At 43.0% G+C, this 13,331-nt stretch overlaps 1 protein-coding gene across 3 annotated transcripts in view; it reads left to right on the forward strand.

Annotated features, from left to right (window-relative positions):
* The window catches only part of RALGAPB (Ral GTPase activating protein non-catalytic subunit beta), a 2,268,266-nt gene extending 2,256,381 nt beyond the window's left edge, over nt 1-11,885 (forward strand). For all 3 annotated transcript variants that reach the window (XM_078652319.1, XM_078652321.1, XM_078652322.1), the window contains one exon: nt 10,578-11,885. In XM_078652319.1, coding sequence (XP_078508445.1) covers nt 10,578-10,771 — 194 coding nt within the window. In that variant the 3' untranslated portion in view covers nt 10,772-11,885. The remainder of the gene's footprint in view (nt 1-10,577) is intronic.
* The last annotated feature ends 1,446 nt before the right edge of the window (nt 11,886-13,331 follow it).

A 13,331-nucleotide genomic window follows, 5' to 3' on the forward strand; every position in this document is an offset into this window, starting at 1 on the left:
AGAATAATATCAGTATTCTTCCATGCTCTAACTTGTTTGGGGGTACGCGAAATGGTATAGCTTTCCTTAGCTTTTGTGATTTGTAAAGAACAGATTATTGCAGAGTGGTCAGTCCAAGTGAGTGGTAGAACAGAGGATATTGAGATATTAGTATTGCCGGTAAATAGTCCATCCAGGGTGTGACCCGCCGTGTGAGTAGGTGTTATAACCAGTTGTTGTAAGCCTGCTGACTGTAGGTCTGCTATAAGGGAGGTGGATTCCTTATCCTGTAAGGATTCTAGATGGAAGTTAAAATCTCCCAAAACGGTATAATCGGGAGTTCCTGCCATCGGTTCCAAAAGGTTGTGTACATTTTTAAGAAAGCCCGCTCGAGGGCCTGGAGGACGATAGATCAAAGTTCGTCTGAATGTTTGAATATCGGAAAAAGTAATAGAAAAGGACAGTGCTTCATAGACTGATAAAGTAATTGATTCCATTTTTATGACAAAAATTTCACGATGAACAATCGCCAACCCACCGCCCTTTTTTAAGAGTCTATCATGTCTAGATACACAATATCCTTCTGGGGTAGCCGCTCAGAAGTCAGGACCTGTATAAGAGTCACCCCACGTTTCAGTTATAAGAGCAAGATCTAGCTTATCATTATGGTTAGTAATTCCTGTATTTCAATTTTATGCTTAGGAAGGGAACGACCATTGATGAGTACAAAATGAATGGGGTTAGAATTGACATGAGAAAAGTGTTCACTGGGAGATAGTAGCAGAGCGGTTGGGGTCACCTTAAGCAAGTAATTGGGACATCTGGCTGATGTTTTGTTAGTAAAATCGCTCAGGCTGAAAAGGGTACAATCATGATTCATAATGGAGTTACTCAAGTCCATAAGTTGTGATTTTGTGTAGGTGATTACCCTTGTTTTAGATGTTGTTTTATGGGATCCAGAAGGTCCAGGGGGACCGGCCTCTGGCACGGTCGAGGCACGGACGGGCGCAGACGGGCTTGCCTTTTGCGCGCCTTCGGCGCGCTGCGCTCTCGCGCCATTTGCGGAAGTTATAGTGCCTGGGTCTGGTTGGGAGCGGAGAAGCTAGACCGCTAACCCAACCAAGATGGCTGTTATCACTGGCCCTACCCGGAAGTGAGTCACTTTGTAATGAGGCTGTTCCCCGGAGTCTCTCTCCACAACAAACAGTCCGCTAATGACTGACGGTGGACCGAGGAGACTGCAGGGCGCCAAGTGCACTCCTTATTCCAGCAGTATGTATTTAAAAATGCGCTAGTAGGTAAAATTCGTCGCAGTTAAAATAAAGTTTGTGCCGCAAATAAACTGTGTAAAAAATGGGGAAGTTACCGTTGAATCAGTGCTGGTCTCGAGGGATGACAGAGAGCATGCAACCTGCACTCTAGTCCTTATCTTAATCAATTGCACTCTCGCGCCATTTGCTGAAGTTATAGTACCTGGGTCTGGTTGGGAGCGGAGATGCTAGACCGCTAACCCAACCAAGATGGCGGTTATCACTGGCCCTACCCGGAAGTGAGTCACTTTGTAACTTTGAAACAATACTCAACTTCATCAAGGAACTATATAGGGGTGCTGGGGCCAGGGTGCGCTTTGGTCAACGAGGTGAGTGTTCGTCAAAATTTTCCATCAAGAAGGGCATGAGACAGGGGTGCATTTTAGCTCCCCTACTCTTCACCCTATATCTGTGGTTCCCAAACTGTGCGCCGCGGCTCCCCAGTGCGCCGGAATGAGGTGCCAGGGGCGCCGCGCACAGCTAGGGTGACCAACCGTCCGTAAATTCCAGGGCCATCACAGGGAGCAGCTCTGCTCCCTGTGAGAGGCCTCACCCCCGCTGATGGAGCCGCCTTGCACTCCTCCAGGAGCACAGGAGCAGCCCCTCCCGCCCATTGAAATTCTGTATGGGGCTGATTGCCACATACAGAAAGACAATGGGGCAGTCAGGGGTGTTAAAAGCATGTGGTGGCCTCCTCCTGCCTCAGTGTACAGACGGGCAATCTGTTAGATAAAAATAGTAAAACGCCCACGCTGCATTGTTAGAGAACACTTTATTTAAAGAAGCCTGAGAAATAAGTTTAAACAAACAGGTTAACGTTCTTTCACTGTCTCAACTTTTCAACTGAAGTATTTTCAATATTATATTCAACAATGCCATGGTTGCTGCTTTTTTATTTTAAGGAACTAGCAACCATTGACAAAGCCAATAGTCCTGGCTTGTTGTTGGTGCAATGATACTTGCTGTATTATATATCTGGATGCAATGACAGAAACAACATAATACCAGTCGGGCTCAACACTATGCTAAGCGCAGATTTTTAGCCTAGCTGTTTTAAACTGCGCACCTAATTACATCCAACACCCCCTTTGAAGAGACCCCCACTTTTTTACACCGCTTAAAGCCCTGGAAACAACACCATGTTACAGTAACCTCACATCCTGGCACTGTGCATCATGTGTGACTCATGACTTCTACGTTTTCAGTCTGCCTATGTGCAGGGGCATAGTGAACACTCCCCCACTGCACCCCACCCGTTGCTGTAGTTCGTTCTTGATAGGCCTCTTCTGCCTGCAACTCTGCAGACAAAGGCTCAGCTCATAATGTGGAAAGGTGGGTGAGTAAATAAGTGAAGGAATGTCTGAATGGCTGGATGGATTACTGAAAGGATGAATGCATGAATGAAAGGGGGAATGGATAGATAATGAAAGAAAGGATGGATGGATGAGTGAATGAGTGGAAGTATGGATGAGAGAAAAGGTGAATAGATGGATGTATGGGTGGAAAGGTAGATGTATGGGTAAAAGTGTGGATGGGTGTGTGAAAGGATGGATGGATGAGTGAAAGGGCAGCTGATGTGTGAGTGAATTGGTGGATGGTTGTGTGAAAGGATGGATGGATGGATGAATGAAAGGGTAGATGATGGGCAAGTGAATGGGTGGATGGATGAATTGATAAGTGAAATGGTGAATGGATGGATGAGTGAAAGGGTGAATATAAGGATTGATGAGTTAGTGAAAGGGGTAGGTGGACAAAAGGATGGATAGATGAGTGAAGTGAAGGGGTGGATGGATGAGAGAATGGATGGTTGGATGAGTGAATGGATGGTTGGATGAGTAAAAGAATGCGTCTTAATTACTTTAAGGAAGATAACAGGAGGTACGTACCACCCACCCACCGGTAAAAAAATGGTGGGGAGCCACGGCCAACTGCCGATTAGGTCAAGGGAGCCACAGGTCAAAAAAGTTTGGGAACCACTGCCCTATATATTAACTCTATTGGCGACCACCTCAAGGGCTTACAGCTTGACTACTCTCGTTTCAGGGCCACCCTGTCCCCATTCTTCTATACGCTGACGACGCTGCCATCTTGTCGCAAACCAGGCTAGGTCTGCAGAGGGCTGTCTCAACATTCTCAAATTATATGAAAGATAAAGGATTAAAAGTCAATATCACTAAAACATACACTATGGCTTGTGGGCACGGTACCAAGAAAGCACCATGTCCTATATTCCTTGAAGGTAGGAGGATAGAGTCAACGGACCAATTCCCCTATCTCGGAATATCATTTGATAGGAAATGCACTTGGCATACGGCAGTAAAAACCAGAAAACTAGCTTTCTCTAGGGCGTTTGGAGCATTGCACAATTTTGCAGCAAAACTTGGGGGCCGACCCGTTAAGGAACTGATCTCAATATACAAGGCCAAATGTATATCCACGGCCATTTATGGATCAGGTATCTGGGGTATTGAAAATATAACATTGATTCAACTAATTGAAAATCAATACCTCAGATATTTGCTGGGGGTCCCCAAATCTTCAGCAAGCTACCTTACTCACATTGAATTGGGTCTACCCTTTATTTCAGATATCATAAAGATTGCGCCTATTCTGTTATGGCATAAGGTGTGGGTCACCCCAGAGACAGCTTTTAATTGTAAATTAATCTCTGTCTTACTCTTGATGGTGTTAGGAACATTAAATGGCTGTCTTATGTGGAAACCTTGATGACCGAGATTGGCCATCCTGAGTATTTTACGAGTCCGTCCACTATGGAAGTGATTCCTAGGAAACTATTGAAAAAACTGGCTATGGATCACCTAGTTAATAAAAGATGGGCCATAGAAAAACTCAGTCTTGGCCTTTCAGCAAATCACCATTAAGCCAGGGCCTCAACTGTACCTTGTAAGCGATTTAAACTGCTATTCGAGAATGTTAATATCACATTTCAGGTTTGGAACTTTTTTTCGTATAATTACCTTTCCAACTTGTAATAACTGGTCGAGGGAAATGCCTACCTGCCCCTGTGACGATTCATCTCCCCAATCCAATTTACACTGTATTTTATGTTGTAAATTTTACGCTGTTCCGAGGAGGATTATCCTGAAACCAATCCTCAAAGCGTGGGGCCACCGCTCATGCAGAATAGCTTTGTTAGACTGCAACAGTTAGAAAATGACATTGTGCCACACGCTTTATCCAGCTTTTTGAAATTACTGATTAAGTTTAAGAACTCAATGTAATAAACACTTTGTAAATATCTGTATTTTAGAATTTTTTAACAACTAGCTTCATTAACTTGGAATCTTCTCTGATTGTAATAACACTGCTTTTTAACATTCTGAATGCACTGGGCACTTTTTGATTGTATGTTCTTTTTAACCTGTATGTTTTTATGAATTCTTTCTGAAATCGAATAAAGCTTTTTTGAATTTGAATTTGAGTAACTTTGTAATGAGGCTGTCCCCCGGAGTCTCCCTCCACAACAAACAGTCCGCTAATGACTGGCGGTGGACCGAGGAGACTGCAGGGCGCCAAGTGCACTCCTTATTCCAGCAGTAAGTATTTTAAATGCGCCAGTAGGTAAAATTTGTCGCAATTAAAATAAAGTTTTCGCCGCAAATAAACTGTGTAAAAAATGGGGAAGTTACCGCTGAATCAGCGCTGGTCTCAAGGTATGACAGAGAGCATGCAACCTGCACTCTAGTCCTTATCTTACATCTTTAAAAACAAATTCCTTTGTCTCAATGGTAAAGTCACACACTACGCAATTTCCAGATTTGATATGGCCCTTCAGGGGTGCTACGGACCATAGGTCATGCAGTGTAGAATTAGAGTAAAGGGTGGTGGGGAGTGCCGCCCGAACCAAGTGGTCTTTTACTTTCTGGTCTTTCACGTACACCTTCCATCCCTATCCAAGATTAAATCTTCAGTGCTGAAAAGTTCAAAGCTGAAACCTTCAATGTCGAAAACAGCAAGTAAAGAAAAGACTCTCTCTAAAGAACTTCTGTCCGACGTTTCATCTTCTGATCCGAAACAAAGAGAGCTGGAAATAAATTCAGATACCGGACATATCATTGCCAAATTACCTGAAAAGAGGAAAATGGGCCTTCAAGAGGATTACCACATACCTCTAAAAAAGAAAAATGTGGGCACTAACCCATCCCCATTTCCTCCACCCATGTATCCAAACTTGCTTACTTCACCTGCAAACTCACCACCACCACCTGACCAAGAGGATGAGAAAGATGGGGACCATGATCAGGGTAGTCCAGTAGACCCTGACCCATGGGAACATTAAGATAATGACAACAACACTGATTATGACCCAGATCTATATGCGTCTAATCCCTCTCCACCTGATGATAACATAGGGTACATTGAGCTTCTTAACAGGGCTACTCATTATTACGGGTGGAATTATATAAAGAAAAATTAGAAGAGGATTTTCTATTTAATACCCTTAGTACTACTCAAAGAACCATTACTGATGTTAAAGGGAATGCAGATTAGATTTTTAATGATCCCTTAAGGGCAAGAATAATCACACCTAGAGTAGATAAAAAGTACAAACCTGCACCTACTGACCCTGTCTCCATCAAAGGTCAGGTGCCTTTAGACTCTCTTGTAGTTTCCAATGCATGCAAGAGAGCTAACTCAGACCACAGGTGAAGCCCCTCCTCCTGATAAAGAGTCAAAGTTAATTGATGCTTCAGGCAAAAGAGTGTTACAGCAAACAAATGATGGACGGAATGCTGACAATGTTCGGTCTGGACCACAAACAAGCATCCTGGGACCGGTTTCAGGGTATGTCACCCTTCTTCAGCCAGGCTAGCTTGAATCCAGTGGCACAGTGAGCAAGGGACCCACGTCTGGACAACCCATCCCACTTAGGGCGAAAAGCGTTACAGCAAACAAATGATGGACGGAATGCTGACAATGCAAACATTCTCCCCCAGACCACAAACAAGCATCCTGGGACTGGTTTCAGGGTATGTCACCCTTCTTCAACGATGGTTTAAACCCAAATCTATGACTGGGGGTGAATGTTTTGCCAGTGTGCAACATTCTGTCCATCACCTTGTGTGTTTTGCTGCTCACCCTATGTGGGAAGGGTATGACCAGACGTGGGTCAAATGCTCACTACGCCACTGGAGGCAAGCTATTCTGGCTGATGACGGCTGATAGCCAGAAACCGGTCCTAGGATTATTGATTCCGGTCCAGGGAAGACATGGCTTGGCAGTTCGGGCTGGACTGTTCCCATGAGGCACAGGGTCAAGACTGATTTGCATATGGCTATGTCTGAACTTGGCTGGCGTGGTGAGCACAATAACAATGGATTAAACCCAGAACTGTGACTGGGGGTGAATGTTTTGCCAATGTGCAACATTCCGTCCATCACCTTGTGTGTTTTGCTGCTCAGGCAAAAGAGTGGCATCGCAGGCAGCCAATTAATGGGGCATTGCTAATACTAAAGCCTTATTAGCTTGTTACGATAGAGCTCACTATGACGAGTTTGAGAAGGTCATGCAATTTTTACCTGATGAGCGCAAATCTAAGGCTAATGATCTTATTCAAGAAGGTGAGCTCATTACTAATACCTCTATTAGATGCGCCTTTGATGCAGCAGACAGAGTGGCCCGAGTAGTAAGCACCAGTGTAATACAACACAGACATGCTTGGTTGAGAGTTTCAGGTTTCCAACCTGAGGTGCAAGCCTCCATTCTTAACCAAACATTCGATAAGGAACACCTCTTTGGTCCAGCAGTTGACACCTCGCTGGAAAAGATAAAGAAAAACACTGAGGTTGCTAAGTCCATGGGAGCTTTGCAATCACTTTGAGGTAGGGGTCCCTTTCGTCGCTCCTATTATAGGGCGGGCTCCAAGAGTATATCAACAGAAAATTCCTCCTCTTATAAGGGCAATAGTCAATCGCCCTCCTCAAGATGCTATTTCAGAGGTGGATTTAGAGGGGATAACTGATAAGGGAAGAGGTGAGGCAATTACACACGCGCTTCCCCCGCAAATACCAAACAGTGACTTTTTTGCGCTACCCCCAGACTATTCCACTTCTGTCGGGGGAAATCTTAGTCAATTTCTCCCAGCCTGGAATACCATCACATCAGACAAATGTGTATTACTGATGTTCCAATCTGGTTATTGCCTGGAGTTTACCAACAACCCTCCAAACATTCCACCAAGAGCACACAAACTGTCTACAGAACACCTTCACCTTTTAAAACAAGAGGTTCAATCTCTTCTAGAGAAAGGGGCAATATAGCCAGTCACATTAAAATATCAAGGGACAGGAGTCTATTCCCTTTACTTCTTGATTCCCAACAAGGACGGGTCACTCAGGCCCATTTTGGACCTCAGAGACTTAAACCTCTACATTCATTCCGACCACTTCCATATGGTCACCCTATAACAAGCACTTCTACTGCTGCAACAGGGGGACTTTATGTCCACTCTGGAGTTGAATGACGCATACTTCCACATCCCAATCCATCCCGCTCATCGCAAATACCTAAGGTTTGTGGTAGCAGGGCATCACTACCAGTTCAAAGTGCTTCTCTTCGGAGTCACCACTGCTCCCAGAGTGTTTACCAAATGTCTGGCAGTTGTCGCAGCTCATCTCAGGAGACAAAAAATACATGTCTTCCTGTGTCTGGACTACTGGCTCATTAAAGCCAGCTCCCAACAAGAGTGTCTCTGGCACACACAGACTACGCTTGTTACACAGTCTGGGCTTCACAGTCAATCTGACAAAATCACATCTGCAGCCCTCCATGTCTCAGACATACTTGGGGCCACTGTAGATACTCAAAAAACTCTAGCATTTCCAACTGCAACCAAAAGACACAATATTCAAAACCTAGCCTTTCATTTCAAAGCCAACCAATGGCTTCCTGCAAGAGTGCTCATGCAATTGCTAGGAATGATGGTGTCCTGCATTCCAATAGTCCCACCAAGACTTCAAATGCGTCCCTTTCAGGAATGTTTAGCTCGTCAGTGGAATCAGTCACAAGGTCAACTGAAAGATCTGGTGTTGGTGGACGGCCGCACCCATCACTCTCTGCAGTGGTGGAATCCACACAACTTGTCCAAAGGGCGGCCATTCATCGACCGGATTCCATAGACAATCTTAACGGCAGACACATCACTAACAGGTTGGGGAGCACGTCGCCAGACTCTAACTGTCCAAAGACTGTAGAGTCTGGAGCAGAAACCGCTTTCATATCAATCACCTAGAATTGCTTGCAATTTTCCTGGCACTGAAAGCGTTTCAGACCCACCTCAAGGGCAAAGCTGTCTTGATTTGCACAGACAGCATGACAGCAATGTACTGTACAAAAAGGGGAGGGGGACATTCTCTCCAACTGTCACATCTTGCACAGACTATTTGGAGGTGGGCCATTCCTCAAAAGATCTATCTCATGGCAGAGCACATACCAGGAGAAAACAGTCAAATAGCAGACCTGCTCAGCAGGCATAAGCAACAGATCCACGAGTGGGAACTTCATGCTCAAGTTCTCCTTCCGTTCTTCTAAATGAGGGGGGGTTCTGGAAATAGATCTGTTTGCGACTCACCTCAACGCAAATAAATATTGTCCTTACCAAGTTAATAGGTCCACCGTTCCACCGTTGCACAAATGTGAGCTGCAATTTCTCACATGGAAAGTTGCTTTCCTGGTAGCCATTACATCATTGAGGAGAGTTGATGAGCTACAGGTATTTTCAATCGAAGAACAATTTTTTCGCTTACACAATGACAAAGCGGTTCTTCGTATTAACCCACAATTTCTATCAAAGGTAGTTTCTGCCTTTCATTTGAACCAATCTGTAGAGTTGCCCGTATTCTTCCTGCAACCAGATTCAGTGGCAGAGAAAGCTCTTCACACATTAGACATTAAAAGAGCATTACTTTATTATATTGAAAGGACGAAACCATTTCATAAAACCAAGCAACTATTTGTTGCTTTTGCATCACCGCATAAAGACAATGCAATTTCAAAGTCTGGCATTGCAAGATGGATAGTAACATTTATCCAAATTTGTTATGCTAAAGCAAAAAGGACTTTACCTGCACCCCCTCAAGCTCATTCCACACGCAAATTGGGGGATACAATGGCTTTTTTAGGCAACATTCCCATTGCAGATATCTGCAAAGCTGCAACATGGTCTACTCTAAACACTATTGTACAGATCTGTTAGCCAGTCAACAGGCTAATGTAGGCCAAGCAGTTCTCAAAACATTATTTCAGCCAACTGCCACAGCTACAGGTTAGCCACCGCTTTGGGAGCAACTGTTGTATAGTCTATGCACAAGAATGTGTTCTACAGCTCACATGTCTCGAACAGAAAATGTTACTTACCAGTGGACATCTGTTCTTGGCATGCGCGCACCCGCCTCTCCGGGCACCTATATCTGTTGCAGTTACAATCTTTTATAATGTAATACTTATTACATACATACGCATGGTCATCTCTTTATACATTACTAACTCCATTCTCACCCTATGACGTCAAGCAATCTAACAATGGAGTCGATGCCCATGCGCACTATCACCGAAAGGAGGAGTCACCGGTCCCGTGACTGGAAAGACTTCTTCGAAGAAAAACAAACTGCAAACATCCGGACCCAACACCAGGTGGCGATCTGTGCACAAGCATGTGGCTCTACATGTCAAGAACAGATTTCTACTGGTTAGTAACATTTTTATTTTCTCCTGTTAGCACCTCCTTTGAAGTGGCGTTAAATTTTGGTACTAAACCATCTACAAATCTTTGTAGATGTGGTTTTGCGTCAAAAGGTTGTAAGCCCACTTGGCGGTAACACAAAACAGTGCTTCGCTCTTCTTTTATGGCGCTTTCCAGCATTGTTATGTGCTGGAAAGTGAATTCCCACAAAACTTTTTGTGCTGGTTTGATGCTAACCTAGTGCTAAATGTTTTAAAACCTACCTCTATGATTTCCTGTTTTCTGTTATTGATGTATGGAAAGTTTTGTAAAGGTTGCAAAAATACTGAGACACGTTAGACAACTGAGAAGCAGTGTTATCCATTATCTGACGATTTTCATTAGTATAAGTATTTTTCTCCTGGCATTAAACATGTTTGAATAGTTATATTGAAGCAGAAGATTTCCCATTATTATCTAAAAAACTGACATGATGCACAGGAAATCCATTCTTCAGACAATATGTTGCCAAAAAGATAGTCCTTAAATAATCGAGCAAACTCTATATTTTCATTATGTCAAGTCACAAGTATTTTTCTTTTTCCCAGGTTTCTTAGTGAGACAGACTGTGATAAATATCTGTCGGAGAAAGAGGCTTGAAAGTGATTCCTACAACCCTCCACATGTCCGCAGGAAGCAGAAAATAGCCGACATTGTCAACAAGTATAGGAACAAGCAGCTTGAGCCAGAATTTTATACTTCACTTTTCCATGATGTTGGTCTGAATTGGTGCAGTCCATGAGGCAATATATATTTAAACTTCTTTGCAGCTGCCTCCTATACACAATGTTTGACAACCAAAATAAAAACAGAAATGAATCTTCCATGCTTCCAAAAGATGAACAATACCTACTTGGCCTATAAACTCAATCTCGCATAGAAAAGCAGTGAGAAAACTTTCATTTTTAATATAAAATCTATCCTGCAGACTAATCCTTTCAAATGGTTGCTCATGTGTGTGTTTTTTATTTTATTCAAACCTAGATTCTATCAATGTTGCGAAATCACGGACCAATTTACAGAATAAATACATCAGAGACTGTCCCACACAAATGGTAATATTCTGATCGGAAATTAGTATATATAGTAGTGTTTTAGGCCACTCATGTTACAGAATCTACAATCTACATTTAAAGTGTGATAGAAAAGGTTTTTACTTGGAAACATTTTGATCATTCAAAATGCCATGTTTGTTATTTTTAATTGTTTAGTCCTTAAAAATAAACTATCAGCCATTAGTTAATCCATTGAAAGTCCAACAGTCACCGATATTTCACTATAGAGGCCGTTCTTTTGTTCTGAATTAATAAGGAGGTTGCTAACATGTTACAAATGAGTTTGGCTCGAAACAACTTTTGTTTGTAATTGAATACCACAAATTAAGTCTATTCATTTATTAGAAATTAAGGCTTTTGGTGTACAAGGCATCTTTTGACAGAGCTTTGTTAAAGAAATCAACTGGTGGCAAATACTGTAAGAAAAATTATCAAAGAAATTTACTACTGGTGGCAAATACTGTAAGGAAAGTCACTTAATGAATGGCATAGGGTGTAAAGTGTTCCATTTAAATTATCTTAATGATGACCACTTCGTTGATTAAAGCATGGTTTTCTTGCCCTCTTTACAAACAAAAGTGCATCTTATCATTCCCTCAGTCTTTCCATTTGTTACATTGTTTGTGATGTCTTAAGCGCTTGGATTTGAGAGGGAAAGTTAGCTGATTTTGTTTCTACTTTGGTCTTTCCTTATTAGTTTAAGATACAAACATTAAAAGCTCCCACCTTCTGTTGCTGGATGTTAATCAGGATTTATTATTTAAATTGAAACTTGAATCCAATAAAGATGTGCATGTGAAATGTCTGTTTTTTTTGTAAGGCAAAAATGTGTGAGCTGCACTTTTTTAACCGTGAGATCTCATATCACAGCACCAAGCATCTCAAATTCCCAAATGTTTAAGCCCATGATATGTTTTCATATATGCCCCTGGTGGTTAATGCTTATTTCAACAAAAATGATCTGCAAGCTGCATGATTTGTTCATGGAAATGTTGAACTAATTTTTGTCCAGTAGCATAATAACATTAAGCACTTTCCTGCATGCCACAAATAGACCGTATAGAAACGTTATAGCCGAACTCAATGAAAATGCTGCAGGTAATGCATTTATGCAACAGATACTTACAGTTCCACTGACAACTTTCTATTTCCCTAAATCAAACGAGTCTCTTTTGACATGTGTTGTACTCAGTAACCTTCAATCTGATAGAGACTACTAGCCGCAGATTCCTTCACGTAGAATTATCCCCAGGCGTGAGACTGGATCCAGAAAGTTTTTGCCACAGCATCCCTGTGCGCCGGGGGCGGGGCGGCACCATGCGACTCCGCCCAGGTGTCGTCCGCGTACGTGACGTCATCAAGGTCTCATAAGCCCCGCCCTGGTGCGCCCAGGTCAATTCTTTGCTTTTCCGCGGCAACGCGGATCCGATCCTTGCTATGGGCTTGTTTGGGGCCCCTTTTTTCTTGAAACCAATTTGTATACAAAGTTCCCCCAGGATGAATTAAATAACTCTCTCAGAAAGAAAAAGCAGTGTGGCAGGGGATCAAAGAAACCCTTGACGGAATTAAGGATGCCTCACACAATTACGAGGTTGGACAACGGTTGCCATCCTCCCCTGTGATTGTATCGTGTCATCATTGGCCTCCTGCTCCAACGGCGGGCTGGCGGTGCAATGCCTGCCGGGTAGCACGTAGTGCTACTCTTTGGTGGAGTTCTTTTATTCCTTGCCAATAGATGCATGTGTGTGAGGAACCAAAATAGTGCAGTAGTGAGCGTGAGTGAAGGTTTTAAAATAGGTCAGTCGAGTCCATTAAGAATACTTTAATGAGATGGCTCACTGCCCAATTAAAAAGTGAAGGGAGGGGTATCGAGGCACAAGGAGTTAGGTAAATTGCCCTCATTCAACCCTCACCTCAAGTGCGGTCAACATGTTTCTTGCCATAGAGGCAATTCGTCAGGACCTAAACATGCTCATCAGCACATAAACAACAGTGTCACCCTGGTTGAAGTAATTACTAATACAACCTGTGTGTCAGTGCAGGTAATGACCCTGCAGGGGTTCCCAACCTGAATGTTAGAAGAGAAAGAGATACAATCAAATCTAGAAGCATTTTAGTGGGAACTGTACATGTAGTTCAACATGGTTCAAGGTGTGTGCATGCACAAAAAAGTGGCGTGCACAAACATGTAATTGTGACTTAGTGAGAGAGACAGGAAGAGAAATTATTAAAAACATGGTGATGTGT

This window comes from Lissotriton helveticus, chromosome 7 (genome assembly GCF_964261635.1).
Source record: "Lissotriton helveticus chromosome 7, aLisHel1.1, whole genome shotgun sequence".
In the NCBI taxonomy this organism is placed as follows: Eukaryota; Metazoa; Chordata; class Amphibia; order Caudata; family Salamandridae; genus Lissotriton; species Lissotriton helveticus.